Consider the following 22,799-nt stretch of genomic DNA (forward strand, 5'->3'; position numbering starts at 1 on the left):
AAAAAATAATTAATTCATATTTATATCTTATTCTATTCCTTCTTCTATTAATATCTGACTATCTTAAATCCTGTTTATAAGAGCTCTGTAATGACTGAATTTCCCTCCCCTGGATAAATAAAGTATCTCTGATTGAGCATGTGCTTCAGCATGTCAGCAGAAATATCTTTGAACTTCTCTGTGATGAACACAAAAGACCGGCTCACTCTCCATAACAGTTTGTGAAACAAGTTACTCACAAGGCCGCCTCCTCTTAAGGTGAAGGCACAGCTGTCCAGTAAACTTTGACTCTCGATGATTCTACGGATAGTTACAGTTTGGAGGAGATGCGCGTCAGCTGAGTGCGTAGGCCTCTGTGTAGGTACGGGAGCTACACGGACCTCAGAAGTATGAATCAGCCTTAACTGTGTGCAGACTTAGTCCACTGATTAAGTAGCAGGCGGCCCGGGTTTGAATCCAGCCTGTGACTCCCTTCCTGCATGTCATTCCCCCACTCTCTTCCAGTTTCCTACACTGTCCTCTCCCTCTATCAATAAAGGTGTAAAATCCCAGAAATATAACTTTAGATCAGCCTTAACTGAAGCTGCCACTACATCCAGTCACGGTCACAGACAGTAACTCACAGCACTGTGGGGTGTTCTGCTCACCTTTCTTGCCTTTGCCATCATTTTTACCTGTAAAGGAAAAACAAGAACAGCCAATAGAAGAATGTGTAAAGTGGCAAAAGTAGAGAGATCAGGACAGGAACATACAGACTCCGTGGAGCCGCTCTCCTCTTTACTTCAAAAACATTACACACTACTGGTTCTGAAGTAAACCAACAACGCAGGAGAGGCAAGTCTGAAGTTACACATGTAGCTTTCAAGGCTTTCTTTGCTGTGAAGCATCATGAGAGGCGGTAAAGAGCAGTCAGCTGTTTCTATACGAACGTACTTTTCTCGTCCTTCATCTTCTTTTTCCGCTCCTCCTTTAGCTTCTCCTTTTTCTTCTTTTTCTCAGCCTTCTCCTCTGCATCGCCTTCACCGTCCTCACCGGCACCGAGCAGCGTGAAGATGATTCCGGTCTGAGAGTTCACGCCTACAGCAGTGACCAGAATCTTGCCAGAGCCCTCCATCACATGGGTACCTGAGAGTGGGAGAGAGGGATTTCACTGTTGTTATATCAGGTACTTCAGTGTGTTCTGCTAGAGGCTTCTCTCTGCTGCTGCTCGATGTTTAAGTTCTGTACCCCGAGTGTGCGCAATCCAAAAACCAGGGCTGCATGGATAAAGGGCAGGTTGTAAGGAATGTGAAGTCCTGTGACCTGGTTCTGACTTAATGCTGATGTAGTGTTTGGATATATGATGACTTTGTACTGAGTGAAGGATTGTCTCAATAACAGCAGCACTGTCATAAAGTATTTATGCACCAAAACTGTGGAACTCTCTTCCTTCGGACGTTAAAACGACGAGCTCTCTGGGTGTTTTTAAAAGTAAAGTCAAGACTCACCTTTCTAATCTGGGTTTGAGATTTGAGTAATCTCCTTTTAGCCCTGGACTGCATTATTACCGTTATGACCATTGTTTCAACAAAAATTATTATTATTATCATTTTTGAATTCTATCTTATTATGTTATATTTTATTTTGTATATATTTTCCTGGATTTTATCTGATTTATTTTACTGATTCTATTTTACTGATTTTATTTTATTGATTTTATTTTTCTGATATTTCTGATTTTATTTAATTTTTCTGATATTTCTCTGATTTTGTTTTATTTTTCTGATATTTCTGTTTTTATTTTACTGATTTTATTTCTCTGATATTTTTGATTTTATTGTATTGATTTTATTTTGCTGATATTTCTCTGATTTTATTTTACTGATTTTATTTTTCTCATATTTCTCTGATTTTATTGTATTGATTTGATTATCATGACTTTATTTTTTAATTATTTTATATCCCTTTCCTTTCCACTTTTACCTCTTGCTGTTGTTTTCTGTCTCTTTTTTTTTATGGAGCACTTGGAGCTAAATGCTTGAATGTATGAAAGGTGCTGTATAAATAAAAATGAGTTGAGTTGAGGGCTATTAACAAGCCAACCTCTGGGGTTTTGATTCCCTAGGTTGGCCCTCCTTGATGGGCATGTCGTGAATTTGAAACCATCACTACGGTGCTTCAATCGAAAGCACGTTTTTATTTTTTAAGGTTTAGTTACAGCTGAGCAGAGTAAAGAGAGACCTCTGTGATTTGGAATCACAAACATGAACTTAAGTGTGTATTATCACCTTAAATATGACTTTCACCCTGTTACAGCTGAGCACACTTTCTTTATTCCTCCTCCCTCGGTTTCTCTGATTCTTCGACTTGTCTCCTCTAGAGCTGTGTACCTTTGTATTGTTTTGAATGATGGTTCTTCTTCCTCAATGTGTTTATCCACTATTTAAACAATTACACTTAATGAGGATGGTGATTAAGCCACTCTAAAATAAGACGGCAGGAAAAGCCAACAGTGGTCCTGCTTAGTTTGAAAGTACACAACAGCTGTACGTCACTCTGCATCGTTTTAAAACATGTCTGTATTAACAATATCTAAAACAAGCTCCCTTTGAAGACCAGAGAGATAGTGAACTCTAATAGTGGAGAATTAACTTTGCTTATAAGAGCTGACAGGTCAGGTCATGAAGAACTTGGCAGTTAATCTACATGAAGAGTACTGAGAGCAGCACCTGACAGCAGCATGGGGTCTTTGTCCAGAGTCTTCTTGACGTGATCGGACTCTCCGGTCAGAGAGCTTTCATCCATCTTCAGATCGTTGCCCTGAATCAAGACGCCGTCAGCAGGAAGGAGGTCACCTGGAACACACAGACACACAGGAACACTTAATCGACTGCTTATGATCAGGGTTATTGATCAGACTTTACAGTAACACAGTGACAACCCAAAACTGCCAGCAGCCTTGTAGCTGGGCGTTAATATTCAACATATTCCAGACATGATTATTAAAGAAACTAAACTCTGTGGATAATCCAGAAATCAAAGGATCACTGCAGATTAGTATTTCAGATTATTCACTTGAGCGTGATCTCAAAAGCACAAGAACAATAATAAGCACCTTGATATACAAACACAAGTTCTTGGTCTTTTACCATATTTGACTTGAGCGATGTCTCCCACGACAATCTCAGACACTTTGATCTGGATCACCTGCCCTCCCCGGACCACAGTGAACTTCTGCTCCTGTTCGATCCGGCTCTGAAGGCCACGGAACTGCTTCTCTTTGCTCCAGTCGTTAAAGGCCGTGACCAGGACCACACACACCACTGACAGCAGGATGGCCGCCCCTTCGATCCATCCAGCCTCCGCCTCGCCCTCCTCTTCATGGCCCGCAGCTGCATTTCCACAATCTGAAAGGAGACGACACAGAGTAGACTTCAAGATCTTGCGATGGTGTTCATTTTAGTAACTCTCTTTTTCTTAATGTAGCATCGTTTTCTAATGTCCTGACAATAGACACAAGTTGTTACGGTGGAGTTAAAGAAAGACAATCCTATAGAATAAAACCTAATGTAACCCATATTAAGGCAAAAATGTAATATTCACTGAAAACTCAACATGAAATCAGCAGAAGTGTTTGCACTTAGCTGCAGACTGGAGTCTCTACTTACAGAGACGATTACTGAAGACGGTCTGACTTGTCTCACAAAAACATGACCAACAAAATTTACTTACTACAACTCTAAAATATTCCTTGTAGTTGGCCGATGCAGCCACAAATCTATCAACCAATCAATCAATCAGACTTTATGTATAGAGCTCTTTTCATACAATGACATTGTAACATAAAAAGTTCTGTACATAAAAACAACTTAGAATAGAATAAATAAAAAAGTTAATAAAAAAAAGAGATATATGAAAATAAAAATAAAAAGGCCCCCCCATCCTAATCCTAACCCCAATCCCAGCCCGAGCCCAAACCAACCCAACAATCCTAAGGTTAGGAACACAATATAAGCAACAATCATAATAATAACAATGAAAATAAAATAAATAAAGGAAAAATAAAAAAGAAGTTGCTGAACGAACTGAGGAAACGCTCTCATGATATATGGAGGTAAAATAAGATTTTAAAACTCAACACAGGAAACTAAACTCACCAAAATAAAATACATTTCTAAGATGATAAAACACTCAAATATTAAACCAGTAAAATAAAATAAGATGCTATACTTCAATGGATAAATATGATAAAATAAAAAGTGACTAAAATTTGAACTAAATAATAAATGAATAATTAAAATAAAATAAAAAGTGACTAAAATTTGAACTAGATAATAAAGAAATAGATAAAATTAAAAGTGACTAAAATTTGAACTAGATAATAAAGAAATAGATAAAATTAAAAGTGACTAAAATTTGAACTAGCTAATAAATAATTCAAGAAGAAAAATAAAATAAAAAGTGACTACAATTTTAACTAGATAATAAATAAATAAATAAAATAGAATAAAAGGTTACTAAAATTAAAAACTAGATGATAAATAAATAAAATAAAATAAAATGTGACTACAATTTTAAATGGATACTAAATAAATAAATAAAACAAAAGGTGACTAAAATTTGAACTAGCTAATAAATAATTAAATAAGTAAAATAAAATAAAAAGTGACTAAATTTCAACTAGATAATAAATAAATAAATAAATAAATAAAGTAAGGTGAAATAAAACTGTTATAAGAATCAAACTCAGTTAAAAGCGAGACTAAAAAGGTCGGTCTTGAGTTTGCTTCAAAAAAAAGTTTATGCTCTGTGCAGCCCTCAGATAGGGTGTTCCACAGACGTGTGCCATTATGATAAAGGGCTGCCTCACCGTGAGTCTTTGTTCTAGCTTTTGGTACGATTAAAAATCAACTACCTGAAGACCTGAGGGCTCTCACTGGCTTATTTGATAAAATAAAATCTGATAAATAAGAAGGAGCAAGACCATTAAGAGATTTAAAAAACAATAAAATAATCTTAAAATCTATTCATACTGGAAGCCAAAGCAGAGAATGTAGAATTGGTGCAGCTAAATTTTGGAGCAGCTGAAGATGAGAGATGTTCTTTTTGGGAAGACCTAATGACATAACACCAGAGGATGGCACACACATGTCGACCCTCTGACCTGACCTTTAGGAATGAAGATACACTTACACCGTCTCTCAGCATCTGGTGGTTTGTAAAAAGAAAGGCCTAATGAAATGATGGCTGCCACCTCCAGGATGATCAGCGTGACATCCTGCAGGGCCTCCCAGACTAACTGCACAAAGGTTTTTGGCTTTTTAGGAGGTATGAGGTTCTGCCCAAACTCCTGTGTTCTTCGCTCGATGTCTTCTGAGCTTCCATCTAAACCTACGAAGAGGAGAAAAACAACACAGCATCAGAAACATGTCCTCCATCTGACGTTATACTCAATCCGACACACATCCAAACTTTTAGCATGTTTCATCCCAGCAGGATCCCGTAGTATGAACACAAACATGTCTGAGATCGGCTGTTGGACACCTTTGGAGTTTTGCTGGAGTTGAGATATGTTCTGTTTTTCTGACTGCTTGGTTGTTAGAATAAAGAGTCCTGGTCTTAGATCAGCCTCTTGATGTGCCAATAAAATATACTTTACACGTTAAATCAGAACTTGTATTTGTGCACCTTGCTGATGAGTAGAGCTGGGCGAAATTGAAAATGATGTTATGATGATAAAATATTTCATATCAGTCAATATCGATAATCATCACGATAGATATTAAATCATTATTTCATTTAAACGTAAAGGCAGAGTCGACACAGTGTCTGACTAACGACTCTGCTTTGAGCTGCTAGGTTTTGAGTTTTCTTCCGTGTCGCTGTCGCTCGTCTAAGCTGTGTTTGCATTCCTCTCCGAACGTCTTTAAGCCACACCTATCTCTCACCCTGCGACATGATTGGCTGTTCAATGCAGTCTTCTTCTTCTCTCTAATGTTGGCTGGCAACTAGCGTTTAAGGCTCATTAGCGCCCCCTTCCTTTCCAGTGGTTGGGGTGTGTAATAACAGGTTTATTTATATCAAATTTGTATCGAACATTTGTTATGTTTATATTGAGAAAAATTATATCGCGATAATTATCATTATCGAATTATCGCCCAGCCCTACTCATGAGAATAGTTTTCTTTATATTCCCTTTATATTTGACACAGCACCAAAAAGGAAGGAGCTGATGGGGTGGATTTTAAACTCTAAGGGAGCTGGGGAGTTGAGAGCCACTATCCTTAGGGGGCTTCTACCACCGAGTCCTCACTGAATGTAACATGATAGTTGGATGTCTGGTTGATTGTAGGACAGGGAGTAAACACCCCCAAAATAAGCTCAGGTTAACCAGTAACTACCATAGACTGTTTAAATAATGGACGCAGTATCCGTGATGTCACCCATCTGTTTCTCAAGCACTGTTTTGAAGCCAATCATCGGTGGGAGCCATATTGGAAATGCTGAACTCAACCTAACTGCTGTCGAGCGAGTGTAAGGTAAAGAGATGGGCTTTGGAGCCTCCTTTGAGCTATGTGTTCCCGCCTCTCAATCAAGTCAGCTGTGCCTCTCATAATGGAAAACTCTGAATCTTAATATCTTCTGTAACATCGCGTTATAAAAAAATATTCACCCTTCGTACAGTGTGTGCCGAAACTTTGACCTTGTTATATCATGGCTTGTGTTAGCGTCTATCTGCAGTATGTTAGAGCGGTGTTGTGTGGGAGCAGGGAGCAGACTGGTTTTCTCTGTGGAACAGAACAACATGTCAGAACTTGCTCAGATCCCTTTGGACACTCTGCAGCTGCTGCACGGCCGCCGCAGCTGACTCAGTCACTTTGAACAGGTTGTGGGCCGAGCCCTCGTCTTCATCACGTCTGAAAAGGAAACTCACAGAGCAGCGTTTGAGATTCTCTCTGCTCTCAGGTGAGTTGGGTTACACTGAAAGTTAATATATCTCCCCCCCACCAGCTGTCACCACCGAGACACACAGAAGAAGAAAGCAGTGTGATGGATTTTCTACTGATTTCAAGCTGCTGCTGACATTTTAGCTCTCTCTGTCAGCAGGAATCGAAATGCTGAAGGTGTTTACCGAGCGTGTGCAAGACAGACAGACTGAATGAATTAATGATGAGGAGGAAAATGTCAAAGGGCAGACGTATTACAAACGCCAAGTCCTCAAATGCACAGAGCCCTCAGCATCTACAGTTTGCATGTCACACAATGACACACAATTCACTGTCCTGAGGTCAGACACATTATAGCAGGACTTCCCCGTCAATGTAAAGTTTGACCTTGACTGAAGTTGACTACAGGATCACCTCGAGGAAAAGCCTGTAGCTGAATAAAAGCCAAAACAAAAAACACAAACAATGATTTTAAGACTTCTGATTTGGTCTTATGATGATTAGGGATGGGCACTTCAAGCCAAAATACTATTTCATAATCATTGGTATTTATTCAACGATTATTCGGGTAATCACCCCCCCCCACACACACACACACCTTTCCCATTAACAGCCCATTTGTGTTGCTGTTGCGTTAACCAGCACCGGGACAAGGTGCTGCTAGTAGCGGGCACTGAAAGCATCTGTCTCCATCTTTACTTTGGTGTTACTGTGACAGATTCAGAATCTGAATAAAGGGATCTGACAAAAGCCTTCAGTGACTGGAGTCACCAAATCTGCCCCCTACTGAACTCCTCAAAGACAAAGGAAATGATAGTAGATTTCCCAAGATCCAAGCTCTGCCATCAGCTAGTTAACATTCGAGGGGTGGACATCGAGGTGGTGCTAACCTACAAATATCTAGGTGTACACTTGGACAACAAGTAGGACTGGTCCCTTAACACAGATGCCCTCTACAGGAGCAGAGCCGCCTCTCTTTCTTAAGGAGGCTCAGATCCTTAGACATCTGCAGAAAGATGTTTTATCAATCTGTGGTGTGGTGGCACGTGTGTTATTCTATGCTGCAGTCTGCTGGGGAAGCAGTATTAAACACAAGGATGCGAGGCGAGGTGGACAAACTAGTGAAAAGAGCTAGCTCTGTGATTGGAACCAGGTTGGACTCGCTGGGGGCTGTGGTGGAGAGATGCACACAGAAGAAGCTAGAGGCCATTCTAAATGACACAGATCATCACAACTTCTTTGTGGACCAGAGAAACAGCAGCAGTGAATGGCTCATGTCTCTGCACTGCAGGACTGAGAGATACAGAAAATCATTCATCCCTTGTTGGGGAAAATTAATGAACAAACTGTTGTGCTTTCTGTGTCTGTGCTTCTGTAAGATTAGGAACTGTTGCAGGTGCAGTTCTCCGAGGTCGTACACAGGAGGCTTTTGTTTGATAAGAAGTAAGGTTTCCTGTATTCCCATAACTCCTTCTTTTACAGATCCTGTATTCTACCCATCAATGATCTTTGTTCGACCACAGGATATATTACCTTTTTTTGGAAGAAGCTTCCTGTCAATGTATCACACCTGTTTTCATTCTTTTCTATATACTGTTTGAGCTCACATTTCTGGGGGCAGAGGACATCTGACTTCCACTGAGAGAAGTTCACTTGTTTTCTCCCTCTTTGCAATTTGCAGACAGCCGAATTACTTGTTTTATGTGATTTTTATAATTTTATCTGACAGACACCTGAATTTCCCCCTTCTGGGATTAATAAAGTACATTCTATTCTATTCTATCTCTAAAAATAGTAGCTAAACTGGAAATAAAACCTTGAAAATAGAAAATGTAATGAGTTTTCTGCCTTTCTTTTTGCCAGATGACTCCTAAGTTTAGGGTTAGTGAACAGTTAATTATCTAAAGCATCAGTAGCAGCAGGTTCATTTATAAAGGCACAGGAAACACAGACACGTGCTCATATAGGTAGGCTAATTTTCTGCAGACCAGCTAAATGAAGCCACGTTAAATCACTTTGAGGGACAGTGGGGGTCAAGAGTCTTTGGCACCTATATTTTGGGGGTCGTGGGCTGAAAAGTTTGGGAAGCTCTAAATGACTTTTGAGTGAAAGAAGTGAAACACTGACTTTTATATGGTGCACACAAACTGAACACTGAACACATTTACCTTCAACAGGTGACGTCCTCAATCTGGCACACAGTCCGTTAACATCTCCGTAACACTCCTGGATCCTGGTCACAGCCTCTGGTCCCCTGAGCTCCATGATTGAGCGCAGGTCCTGTAGTGTGCAGCTGAACTCCGCCTCGTGGTTGGCCTCGCCACGCCGGCCATGTTTCGATCCACGAAAAGAGTTGCTTGTCGCCATGACTCCTTTTTACAGGGCAGGTGCAGATCTGGTCTGACAGGGGGGCAGACGGACATTATTTGAAATTACAGTCACATTATTACAGAGGGTTTAAGTTAAAGCTGGGTACAGGATACAAAGTGCTCTATAACTCCATCTAAATCACAAAGAAGAGAGTTTCTCTAAAGTCTGGTGTTTTGTATGATTCCGCATACTCTTTAAAACTCGACCTCTCTGGTGAATAATGTGATACTGAAACAGACGGAGGGATAACTTCTGCTTCAGAGCTGAATTCCTTAGATAGCTGGTGCTGTGAGAAAAGAACAGTAATGATAACAGGCTCATTCTAATCTGAGTTTGGAGTCATTTCCTTTTTGCCCTGGACTGCATTATGACTTTTATGACCATTGTTTTAGCATCATTTATTTATTTCCATTCAATAACCATGCAATATCCCTGCCACTAAAATCCTTGTATATATCTCCTTCATTCACAGCGCTTTTGTACATAGTTAATTGCAACTATTCTGCGCTTCTGTATCAACTTTAGTATTATTTTATTTTATTCTTATTTATGTATTATTTTATTCCTTCTTCTATTAGTATTTTGACTTTCTTAAGAGCTCTGTAATGACCAAATTTCCCTCCCCGGGATAAATAAAGTATTTCTAATTCTGAATAAATATATATACTTTTTTTTATTATTTTATTTTATTTTTCTAGTATTTATTTGATTTGATCTATTTCATTTATTTTATCTTAATTGATTTTATTCTATTTTTATTCTTTTGAAGTTATATTTTTGGGGGGTTTTCGCCTTTAATGGACAGGACAACTGAAGAGAGACAGGAAATGTGGGGAGCAGAGAGAGGGGAAGGACATGCAATGAATGGTCGAGGCTGGAATCGAACCTGCCTTAATTTTTATTTTGAAAGTATTTCCTCTATCTTGTTTTAGACTTGTTTCATCTCATCTGTCTCTGTTGTTTTCTGTCTCTGTTCTTTGTGGAGCTCTGTGGTCTGCATGTTTGAATGTATGAAAGGTGATTTATAAATACAGATGAGTTGAGTTATGTTTACTGTGGCTTTATGAAGTTTGAAGAGAAGCAGTTGAGGAAAATATTTGAGAAGAGAACACAAAAATTAAAGCAGCAGCAGGGCGATGTTCAAGAGCCTGATGTTCTTCCTCAATTATTACCTCACCTCATCACTGTATGACTAAAAAGACTGATATCTAAGAGACCTCAGAGACCTGATCAGACCTCCCTCCAGCAGTCCGCTCATCCACCACAGTTCCCAGAAACAGAGGGTACTTCTTAGCTCTTTGATCAGTCGTGGTCTTAGTCAGATATGTGTGTGGTGTAGAGCATTGTGCTTGTTGGTGCGTGAACTAAAAGCATTTATATTTGTTCTTCGCAGGTTGTGACCTCTGTGCTTTCAGCTGTAATCTGTGTCAATCAGTCAGCCGAGGCTTAATCTGAGCAAGAGAGAGGCGGCCTGTTTGAGGCTGAAGGAAAAAATAGAGAAGAGCTTCTGAGAATTCAACAGACTGAAGAGAACTCTTTTTTTTTTAAGTTATACTTAAGTTGGTGATTTTTTTTTTTTTGCCTGTATTTGATCGGACAGCTGAAGAGAGACAGGAAACGTGGGGAGTAGAGATACGGGGGATGACGTGCAGCAGATGGTCGAGACTGGGAGTAGAACCGGCGACCTCTGCAACGAGGACCTTAGCCTCTGTATGTGGACTGAAGAGCACTGAAGAGAAGTCTTGACTGTCATATAGATAAATAAGCCTCGCAGCTTAATGTACAAAGTGAGAGCCTCACAAAAACGCAAAAACAAGATATCCAGTTTACAACATGAACTCTCTGTCGGCGAAGCTACAAATAAATAATTGGTATATTTGATGTAGAAATGACTCTGTTGATCACTTACAAATGAACTAATCATTAGCAGTGAAGGAAATCAGTCAAAAAACATTCAGGATTTTAATAAATACGTGAAAGCTTCTTCAAACACACTCTTTACACTCCTGATTGAACATTATTATCACTTCATTGCTGCAGCAGTAAGGACAAGAAAGGCTTTACTTACAGAAACTTCCCCCATCGCCTCCTGTTAGCCGCAGCAGGTATTAGTGGCAGTCTGATTACTCTGAGCAGCTTCACGCTCCCAGGTCCAGAAACAGCCCATAACCCAACCACAGCTCCTCAGCCGGCTGTTTGCAAACCTGCTCCAAGACCACTTTTTAGTCCCCCAAAAAACAGCCTGTTATTCAAAAATTCTGTTTGACCTTCAGCAAGCTCACAGTCACAAGCAGCACTCCATCGGAGGAAAAAAAAACAGGAGCCGGCTAAATGATTATCTGTGGAAAGCCTCGCTTAATCTAATTAGACAATCTGTGGCTTCAGGCAGAGCCAGAGAGACGGCTACTTCTGCTGCTGCAGCTCCTCCTGCCGAGAGGGACAACCCAGGTCTTCATCAGTCACACACCACTTCTACACATACACATACACACACACACACACACACACACACACACACACACACACACACACACACACCAGGTGTATAACAGGTCTACACAGGAGAGGTCTCCACAGTTACAGATCAGGACCACAGACCAGGACTTCTCACAGGTCTTGATCTCAGCACATATCAGTGTAACATGTAAAATCAAATGCAGGCGTTTTAACACATACAACTCAAGCTACCCCCCCCCCCCCCCCCCCCCCCCCCCCCCCCCCCCCCCCCTCCACCCCCACTGGGCGGTGATGCAGGCTGACGTCAGGTTCCACACACACGTGACGCACACTCACATACAGGTGGATTACAGCACATGGAGACACAGGGGGATTAAATAAACACACATCTGATAAACAAAGGGCAATACTGCTGATTCACATTCAAACAACAGCATTTACAGTTAGAGCTATCGTGACCTTTGACCCTGCAGTCTAAAATTCTAAACACTGGCCGAGACCGTCACCTTCACCGGTCTAAAATCAGAGCTCTGGTTCCAAGTACCTGCTACAGGTTTCTAAGTCTTAATGTAACACACATGTCTGCATGTCATGAGTGAGACAGACCCGAGTAGATCCAAACCATGAACACGATCTAAGTCTGTGAAATACACCTGCTTGATTCATTCTGTATGAACTGACCAGGCATCAACTCAACAGTCTGAACACTGACTGCATTTAGTGTAACGCCGCCCAGTGGTCAGAAGTTGTCAACGCAGAGCACACACTTCAGAAACCTTTGGTCCAAAAACATCTGATAACAAGAAAAAGTGACACTTTACTGATGTTCACAATAATAACACAAGACTGATCAGAAAGGGTAAATAATTAAAAAAGGAGATGAAGACCGGCAGTAGTTTTGTAACCGGAGTCAGGTGCATCTATCAAACTCATCCCCGAACACACAGCTGATCGTGGAACACGTAATCATTTACTGTTCAAAGGTATGATAGGGAAAGAAGAGAAATGAGAATGAGACTGAGAAAAACACTGTGATGTTTCATGTAGAAATTCAATGGATAGCTGCTATTGGTTTTTGTTTGAGTTTTTGAATAGAACAAATTTGATTATTTTTATTGTTATCATTTAATTGTATTTATTTAATTTTGTTATTATCATTTTTGGTTTTGTTTATTTGTTTGTTAGTTTATGTTGTATTTCTTATTATTTTATTGTATTTATCTAATATGTTAAATTATTTTTGGTTGTGTTTATTTGTTTTTTAGTTTAGGTTTTATTTATTCTTCTAATTAATATTATTTTATTTATTATTTATAATTGTATTTACTTAATTGTTGTATTATTATTTTGGGATTTGTTTATTTGTTTAGGTTTTATTTGTTATTAATATATTTTATTTCTTAGAGAAGATACATTATAGTTCCCGATCCACACTCCATACCAGTGTGTGGCGCCTACTGGTGCACCTACACGTTGTTTGCAACCGCAAATAAAGCACCCCAAAGAAGAAGAAGAAGACAGCTGATCGTGACGTCACTCGTCAACATGGCGGACTGGAATAGAGGTATTTATTTGACACGTATTCACTTGTAAATGCTCAGCCTGTATCTGTCTCCAGCAGAATAAAACCTGCTGGTTAATGAATGTAAAGGACGTGAGAACCCAAACACTCCATCGTATCCGTGATTCCTTTAGTGTCATGCGCAGAAGCTTCTCTTTAAGAAGAAGTAAAGGGGGAGCTAAGCTAACAGGCTAAGTAGCTGAGGATTGAAGTTGTCCTACTTATTGTAGTGTGACTTACTGATTAAAACATGTGCATTGTACAGAGCAGGGAAGACGTGTTGGCAGGACGCGATGTGGTGAGGGAGCAGACTGTGGTTACACCTTACAGACCTTATAGGATCAGGACCTGGTCCAAGTGGTCTAGACAGAAAACAAAAGCAGTGAAACATAATTTTCTTGCATTTTTATAATAGAATAGAGGGTTCATAAATCTGAAATGTTGGTTTACAAAGACAGTAGTCTCTCTCGAATTATCTAGTCCAGATCTGGGGATACTATGTATTATGATTCTGCATCAGGACCTGGTCCAGTGTGATCTAGACAGAAAAAAACAGTGAAGCAGCCATTCATTGCATTTGTATAATAGATTAAGGGTTCACAAATCTGAAATGTTGTGTTTTATAGAGGCAGTAGCCTCTCGAATTATATAGTCCAGATCTGGGGATACTATGTATTATGGTTCTGCATCAGGACCTGGTTCAATGTGATGTAGAGGGGTAATGTAAGTGAAATTGCCCTTTTTCGCATTTTCACACTAGAATAAAGGTCCTACGAATGAGAAATGTTGTTGTGAAAAGTCTGTAGACCCTCATCAACAATGTAGTCCAAATCTGGGGATACTGTGTACTATGATTCTGGATCAGGACCGGGTCCAATGTGGTCTCGACAGGAAAAAAATAGCAGTGAAACATTATTTTATTGCATTTTTTATGATTATGATTAGCAGTAGTTTACTCTGTACATTAAACAACGGATAGTTTATTTAATCGTATCATTTTTTGTATCTAATAACATAATAACCGTTACTGCATCCACTCGTTAGACGTTAATAACCGTTACTGCATCCACACGTTAGACGTTAATAACCGTTACTGCATCCACTCGTTAGACGTTAATAACCGTTACTGCATCCACACGTTAGACGTTAATAACCGTTACTGCATCCACACGTTAGACGTTAATAACCGTTTCTTTCTGGATTATTTCTGCTTCCATGATGTTTTACGTGGTGCGTTCACGAACTTAAACAAGCAGTTGGAAAACACACTGTCAGGGAAAGTACCGTACTTCAAACGAGCTTTTCAACAGTACGTTGACTGATTAACTTTTAACCCTCTAGTTGATGTTAATTTGGGAGGTCATGTTTAGTCAACTCGGTCAGTTACCAAAGTTTTCTCCCAGTTCTTACCCAAACACTAAAGCGGGCCTTCACCACAGTCTATGGCCTTCACGTAACCCTATCAGAAGTTCAGTTTTCCCGATTCTACCACGACGTGAACGCAGCATTCGAACTGCCCCTAACGTCTGCATTAGCATCAACGGTATTACATTTCATTACTTTTACACGGTATGTCTGATGTTAAAATCATTTCAAACTATACTAGTCATATAAATAAGTTAGTTTTTTTTTACATCTGTCTTTAACAAAACAACTTTATCCATCACATTCATCTTTTCTTTACTACAAGTCAGACTAAAGTTCGTTCACTACCGTTAGCTAACTGACAGCAGAGAGGCCTTGGACGTTGGGGGCGCCGTCGAAATGGCTTTAAACATGATGACCATGCATATTTCTCATAAATCAACCTTAGAAAAATGCCGAAATATAATATTAATTTGTTAGTTACCTTATCCGGGGAAACTCGAATACTCATAGAAGAACATAGACTGTTAAAAAAAAGTAAAATCCAGCTTCTCCGGTAGAGACGATAGAAATCCTAACTGAAGAAAGAACCGTTAGAAAAATGATTTTAAATACAGTAGAGAAATGAAGCGCTCTGATTGGTGGAAACTGGTTGATTACGTCATTTAACGGAACATTTATATGAATTATATTTTTATTAATTTATTTAATTTTAATGTATTTTTTGAAATCATATTCTGTGGAAATATATAAATTATTAACCAGGGCTGATTCATAATTATATGAAATAAAAAAATAAAATGTGTTAATTTCCAAAGTCGAGGCTCAAATCCAGAGGGGATCGTGCTTTATCTTACAGAGCTCCTTGACTTTGGAGCAACCTCCCTGAGGAGATAAGGCTTGCAAAGTCAGTGACATCTTTTAAATCTCTTCTTAAACCCCATCTTTACATACTTGCTTTTATGTAACTTTATCTTTCTAACCACTTTTACTTCAATTTTATTATTATTTTTAGTTTTTATCCAACTAATTAATGGTCTTACATTTTATTTGATTATTTATTATTTAATTTATTAGTATAATTATTATTTTTCATTTATTATTTTAATGTTCCTAATGTATACTGTTCACTTTTTCTAATTTCCCCGATGTGATGTCGTCCTCTTATTCTGAAAACCTCTTATATTGCCCTTATAATGCTTTTATTTACTTATCCATTATAATTTATTAATTTTTATTATCTATTTACCCTTGAAAAACCTCTCAAAAATGATTTACTGGTCAACTCTCACACCACTTCATTCTGTTGAATTTGAGTGTATTCTTTTTAACCTCTTCTGTTGCATTTTGTTTTGCATTGTTAAAATTCCTCCTCGCTGTATTAATACCACACTTTGTTTATCAAAGCACTTTGTAAACATTTGTTTTGAAAGGTGCTCTATAAATAAATTCATTATTATTATTTATTCAGTGGTTTAGTCAAACAGACAACTAAAAGACAGTCTCAATTTAATTAGCAAATGTAAATGTAACACATTTAACACTTACAGTCTACATTCAGAAGACATGGAGTAATATGTCAATTTTTAGGAGATTATTAGGGAAACCATTTTTGCAAAATAAAGTGTTGCATGTTCAATAACTGACACATTGCATTGCCTTTTAAACAGCTCATATTGCATTTGTGAGATAATAGCATAAAGATAAGACAAGATATTCCTTTATTTGTCCCACAAAGGGGAAATATAAAGTGTTAGAGCAGCAAAGTAGACGGGGGAAAAACAGTATAAAGTAAACAAGAGCATACAAAATAGTAATAATAATAAAACACATTTTGTTTAAAAAGTAAATTAGCATATCTTAAGAAAAGTATGTACAGAACTAAATAAGTGAAATTACATATATTTACAAAAGCAGTGAGAAATGTGCACAGACTAGTAAGGCAAGGCAAGGCAAGGCAAGGCAGCTTTATTTGTATAGCGCATTTCATACACGAGGGCAACTCAATGTGCTTTACATTAAAAGCATTGGAGACATTCAGACAGGCATAAAAGAACACAATTAAAATGACAAATATGAAAAAACAGAAAAGAAAAGGAAAATTAGAAATATATTAAAAATTACATTAAAATTTTAATTTAAAGTGGGTTAAAATAATCTAAGATAGGAAGGCAGTGGCAAATAAAAAAGTCTTAGTCTTAGTAAAACAGGTTTAAAAACAACGTACAGAACTGAGAAGATGGGTAGAAAAACTTAATGCACATGTTTGGAGCATAGACTGTAAAAAATATGGATGTAGTATCCGTGACGTCACCCATCTGTTCCTGAGAGCTGTTTTGAAGCAAATCGACGGCAGCAGCCATATTGGTAATGCGGAACTCAACCAGGCAGAGTGTGACGTAGTGTGAGTCTCTTAGCCAATGGCTGTGTGTTCCCGACCGGGAGTCACGTCAGTCATGTCCTTATTTGGGCAAAACTCATAATCTTAATATCTTCTTAACCGTCATGTTAGAAAAAAATTCACCCCCCGTACAGTGTGTGCCATTAGAGAGATTAGCGTTGTAGGGCCAAGCCGTTTTTTGAACCAGGCTGTAAACATGTTTATTAATGCTGCAAAGATCGTCTTTTTCCCATACATATCTATGTGGTTTCCTGTGTTTCTGCAGCCAGCCTCAAGAGGATTTTCGATGTATTGCAGTTTATATCACTTCCGCATTGGCTTCATCGTTTGAGACTGGAGTTTGCCGCTTGGTTTGGAGTGAGATGAGTAATAAATGCACGTTAATAAATAAATAGACAGAGGAGATATTGCACTTAGTCCGTTTTTGGTGACGTTATTATTGGGTGAAGGAGCCCGTCACTGAACGAGCTCCCCAGTGGTGTTCGCGTCTCCTGCAGGGGGTGAGACATGTTGTCCATCAGAGTTGATAGCTTGGTTATCATCCTGTCAGCCACCGCCTCCACAGGGTCCAGCGGGCAGCCCAGGACAGAGCTGGCCTTCTTCACTAGTCTGTTTATTTTAAACAAGTAACTGCAGGATTTACTGATCACTCAAAGAAATACTTTCCACAACCAGTGCAATGTGTTTGTGTGTTTCCAGGACACGACTCTGTGGACGACATGCTGGACGCTGAAAACAAGCGGCTGGCTGAGAACTTGGCCTCCAAAGTCTCCCGACTGAAATCTGTGAGTAGCGGTTGATAACTTCTCCAAACAGTGTGTGATATCCTGTAGCCCTTTATGGGGAATGTAAACAGATGTAAACATGAATTTAATGTCAACAACAAGCTCTTTGTCTAGATTAGAAAAAATAGATGAGGAGGTAAACTTCTCATTTTAACTTGTAATCATCCGTCTTGTCTGAATCCGACAGCTTGCGTTTGACATCGACAGAGATGTGGATGATCAGAACGAGTATCTGGATGGCATGGTGAGTCCTTTTATTCAATCAAGCACTATAAGTAATCAGAATCAGAATCAGAATCAGAAATACTTTATTTATCCCGGGGGGAAATTCAGTCATTAAAGTTGCTCCTATACACACAATACATAAGAATATCAAATAATATTAATCAAAGAAAGTAATTAATAAAATATAAATACGATGAAAATAATGATGATAAAAGTATGTACAGAAGACAAAATAAGCTATGTAGAGAATAAATTCATGGTTGAAGTCCCCGGAGATCAGGAAGAGAGCCCTCTCTTAAGAATATATCAAGGATTAAAGGACTTATGTCTCAGCAGGATGCAGAAAAACTGGTCCATGCATTTATCTTTAGCAGACTAGACTACTGTAACGGGGTCTTTACAGGACTCCCTAAAAAGTCCATCAGACGACTGCAGCTCATACAGAATGCTGCTGCTCGAGTCCTAACAAGGACCAAAAAAGTAGACCACATTACTCCAGTTCTTAGATCTCTACACTGGCTTCCTGTCTGTCAGAGAATAGACTTTAAAATCCTGCTGATGGTTTATAAAGCACTGAATGGTTTAGGCCCAAAATACATTGCTGATCTGCTACTACTTTATGAACCACCTCGACCTCTGAGGTCATCAGGTACTGGTCTGCTTTCAGTCCCTAGAGTCAGAAGGAAACATGGTGAAGCAGCGTTCAGTCATTATGCACCACATATCTGGAACACACTCCCTGAAAGCTGCAGGTCTGCTCCAACTCTCACCTCTTTTAAATCAAAGACTAAGACTTTTTTATTTACCTCTGCCTTCCTATCTTAGATTATTTTAACCCACTTTAAATTAAAATTTTAATGTAATTTTTAATATATTTCTAATTTTCCTTTTCTTTTCTGTTTTATGTGTTATTTTATGCCTGTCTGAATGTCTCCAATGCTTTTAATGTTTTAATGTAAAGCACATTGAGTTGCCCTCGTGTATGAAATGCGCTATACAAATAAAGCTGCCTTGCCTTGCCTTGCCTCTGGTGGTCTGTCTGGAGTCTGGCTATGGCAGCGTTGAGAACGTTGGACGCCGTAGTCTGGTTGGCAGAGGGGGGACGTAAACAGCTACCAGTATTGTTGCGGCAACACTGTCCAGAGTATAGGGGTGTGGCTGTCGAGCTACAGGTGGGCGGACCTTCCTGGTCACGTGACCAATTTATCAATGAGACGGTAACGCTGTGGTCTTGATTAGCTCAGGCAGACACCTGCTGGAGGAGCGAGAAGAAAGAGACGCCGTTGTCAGAAGCCGTAGTAAGACATTCTTGGGAAGTTTTCCCCTTTTTCCGTTGAGTTTTGTCGTGTGTTATATATGTCACCTTAAATATGAACTGTCATCCGAAACCCTGAGGGGTAACGAGAAGGAAGCAGCGTGAGCTGGTCCCGGAGCCGTGAATGGTGTCCTGGAAAGAAGTCGGCACAGGTAAGGTTCGCCTTTTCCCTTTGCCTTTTGCTCGACAGCCACCTGATTCCTTCTTTCGTATGGCACGGGCAGCCAACGCTTGGATGCCCTAGACTGAGCTCGTGCCAGGGTTGTGTTGCCGTGACAGTATGACATGTGAGATCTCCCTGTGCAGATGATATGGTCGGAGGCCCCTAGCGCTCACGGTGCTCTCCCGGTCAGCTCCGTCTGACTCCTGGCTAGTCCTGTTAGCTCGTCCATCTTATTAGACAGAGATCTCACGTTACCCATGATGAGAGAGGAGAGACACGGCTTCTATCTCCTCTCCATAAACCTCCGTCTTCTTATACCAGCTCTCCTCCCTCATAGCTCTATGCCTCCTCTGCCTCTATACGTCCTGAATCTCCAGAGCTCTGCAGGAATATCCAGCGGTTCAGGTGATGAGCTGGACGGTTTCAGCTCAACCAGCTGAGCATGAGTAAAAACAAAAACAAAGCGGCGTTGCCGGGCAGCAGTATTGCGAGTAAAAGTTAAAGTTGATGATTTCATCGTGAAAAACAGTCCACAACTCTCACCAACGAAAGGCCAAAAGAGGTCACAACTTTGACAGACCAGGGAAAAATTCAAGATTCAAGATTCAAAGGTTTTTATTGTCAATTTTCACTGTATAGACGAGACATACAGGAAAAACGAGATGCTGTTTCTCTCTTCCAGCTTTTAAATATCTAAAATTTAAATATGAAATACAATAAAATATAATAAAATACAGTTTTATCAAAACAGCCTATGTACACAGTGCAGGTAGTGCAGCGACAGTTTAAAAATGGACAATGAAAATGGATAACAGTGCAAATGATATTAAGGTGCAGACAGTATTTGAGATAATATGCAAAAAATAAAAATCTGACAAAGTATGATGAAGAAAAATCAGAAGGAAGAATGAACGAAGAGGAGCGACTGTAACAGGCTGCATGCACGGTTGGCACATGATTAACCTGAGTGTAGAACTTCCAGTACACATTTAAAGCCTCCTTTGTAGCCGGCTTATGAATTAGCTTTGAGCATGGAACAGATAACTTCATAACTTTGATAACTTCTCGTTTGCAGACCCCTCACTCGTCGTGCTTCCCCCTCCTGTCTAATTTTGGCTTCAATAGCTAACATGTTGACAGCCACGGTGCTAAACTTGACAGCAGATCATAAACCAAAGACTGTCTTCAGTGCTCTCCACTCGGTTACTGTTATTGTGGACATTGTGGACGTGTTGTTACATTATAATGATCTATATTGCACAGAGCATCTGTTCTCCCGTCAGTTAAGGTTTAGAAAGTCCGTAAGTGACATTATTCTCTGTTTCCTCTCAGGACTCAAACTTCATGAGTGCGACCGGCCTGCTGAGCGGCAGCGTGAAGCGTTTCTCCACCATGGTACGATCCGGCAGAGACAACCGCCGCATCCTCTGCTATGTCTCCGGGGGCCTGGTCATGGGCTTCTTCCTGCTCTACTACATGATCTCCAGGATTCAACGCTGACAGGGAAACCAGAAGAACCTCCAGCTGGTCCTGAAACTGTGGACACTGACGTCATAATCATCTGTGTGGTTGTCCTGCACAGAGAGAGACTCTTTTATTCTGCACCAAAGAGAGACTGCAAACATTTAGTTGAGTCCTTGAACAGACCAGCAGGAGATGGTGGTCCTGGATGTGGTTTTACCAAAGATGCTGGTGTCTATAGAAAAACAAACACTGATGGGGGATTGAAGGCTTTTCCACTTGGCACCAGCTTTGTCATGTGGTTCCTGCTGCAGCCACATGCAGAGAGAAGGTGGACCTGAGGGAGACTTGGGTTGAGGTGGCACTGATCACAACTGAATTTTATAGGCTGGGGGACCTGAAAACCAAGAAAAACCTGCCCCACAGCATGTGGTCCATACAGAGGCCAGAGCCCAAATCCTGTTTTCTACAAGGCCAGAGATGTCTTAACAGACGACTCAATAACTTTTAGGCTATTTTAAATAAATAGCTGTTATTAGTTTATTTTTGTAAGGAAATTAAAGAACCACAAATGTGAAAATCTCCCTGATAGTGATTAGAGATAACAGAAAAGTCAAGGGAAAGAAAGGGTTAACACTTTAGTGATTGATTGGGGCAAAGCTACAGAAAATAATCAAACTTTAACTTGTTTTTCTTTTTGTTTAAGCTCAGTGTTTGTGGGTCTGTTCTGTTTCCTTTTAACATTACATAATAAATGTTTATCTTTTGTTTTATTATATATATTTTTTGTCTTTTCTGTTTAAGAAATCTTTTCTAAATGTGTTTACATTCCAACTCAAGATCAGAAAATATTTATAATATTACTAGAAAGATTAAAAGAAAGAAAGAAAAAGAGTTTGAAGACTGGAGCCGGTCGGGGTTCATTGTTCTGATTATTATTTGAAGTATACTCAAATCAAATATGGCTTTGGCTCATTACATCCTCATTAAAGCATATATTTTGTTGTCTTAATCAAAGACTGGCTGTGAGAAAATGATAAGATTTGTTTTAAAATGAAAGAATAAAAGATGATTTATTCTAAAACTGACTGTTGTAGTTGAAGCCATGCTGAAACATCATGTTTTTACATCAAATGCAATGATTAGTGTACAGCTTCTGAATCTGCTCCTTGGATCATGACAAGGCACATTAAATACGCATCTTTCACAAACAGTGCTAGTGTACAATAACTGTGCAATACACTGTGTAATATCCTTACTACTTTAACATCCTCAGATACATCACCTTCATTCCCAGCGCTTTTGTATACAGCTAATTCTACCTATTCTGTGCTTCTATACACACTTTATTATTTTATCTTATTCTATTTTATTTTATCTTATTATATTTGATATTATTTTATTTTATTAATATTTATATATTTTTTATTCCTTTTTTCGCAACTGTAGTGACTGAATTTCCCCACTAGATAAATAAAGTATTACTGATTCTGAAAACAGAATGTTAACATTAAAGGCCCTATGAGGAGTTTTGAACTGGCCGAGAAACAGACTGAAAATGATACCGATGCCTCTTTATGACCTTCAATAGGAAACAAGACCATCAGCGACAACACTAACACCTTCTCTGTTGTCATTTTTAATGCCTGAAACCGCCCTGAGGGGGTAGGTGCCAGGCCAGATGATGGACATCTTGCTTCAGAAACAGCCTTTATTTGACTGTTTTCATGGAAAATAATCACATTGCCTTATAAAGTTGACTGTTAAAAG

General features: G+C 39.3%; 2 protein-coding genes across 10 annotated transcripts in view; one reads left to right on the forward strand and one right to left on the reverse strand.

Moving 5' to 3' along the window:
- LOC117814401 (plasma membrane calcium-transporting ATPase 1-like) overlaps positions 1-15,305 on the reverse strand; it is a 32,285-nt gene extending 16,980 nt beyond the window's left edge. Inside the window, exons 1-9 of one of the 8 annotated variants that reach the window (XM_034685702.1) lie at positions 15,164-15,274; positions 13,765-13,852; positions 13,555-13,676; positions 9,095-9,326; positions 5,173-5,370; positions 3,129-3,386; positions 2,709-2,834; positions 934-1,125; positions 648-674 (exon numbers count right to left, since the gene is read on the reverse strand). In XM_034685702.1, coding sequence (XP_034541593.1) covers positions 648-674; positions 934-1,125; positions 2,709-2,834; positions 3,129-3,386; positions 5,173-5,370; positions 9,095-9,293 — 1,000 coding nt within the window. In that variant the 5' untranslated portion in view covers positions 9,294-9,326; positions 13,555-13,676; positions 13,765-13,852; positions 15,164-15,274. Of the gene's footprint in view, positions 1-647; positions 675-933; positions 1,126-2,708; positions 2,835-3,128; positions 3,387-5,172; positions 5,371-9,094; positions 9,327-11,364; positions 11,711-13,554; positions 13,677-13,764; positions 13,853-15,163 lie in introns of those variants that run through there. The other 7 variants (XM_034685700.1, XM_034685706.1, XM_034685703.1 and 4 more) reach the window with 7 other exon arrangements.
- bet1l (Bet1 golgi vesicular membrane trafficking protein-like) lies at positions 13,209-22,117 on the forward strand. Of its 2 annotated transcripts, none has more exons than XM_034685715.1 (4): positions 13,209-13,317; positions 17,780-17,865; positions 18,053-18,109; positions 20,901-22,117. In XM_034685715.1, the coding sequence occupies exons 1-4, from the start codon at positions 13,299-13,301 to the stop codon at positions 21,066-21,068; spliced, it is 330 nt and encodes a 109-aa protein (XP_034541606.1). In that variant the 5' UTR covers positions 13,209-13,298; the 3' UTR covers positions 21,069-22,117. The 2 variants fall into 2 exon arrangements, with proteins under 2 accessions (XP_034541606.1, XP_034541607.1); XM_034685716.1 differs by lacking the exon at positions 13,209-13,317 and adding an exon at positions 14,805-14,883.
- The last annotated feature ends 682 nt before the right edge of the window (positions 22,118-22,799 follow it).

This window comes from Notolabrus celidotus, chromosome 6 (genome assembly GCF_009762535.1).
Source record: "Notolabrus celidotus isolate fNotCel1 chromosome 6, fNotCel1.pri, whole genome shotgun sequence".
Classification (NCBI taxonomy): domain Eukaryota; kingdom Metazoa; phylum Chordata; class Actinopteri; order Labriformes; family Labridae; genus Notolabrus; species Notolabrus celidotus.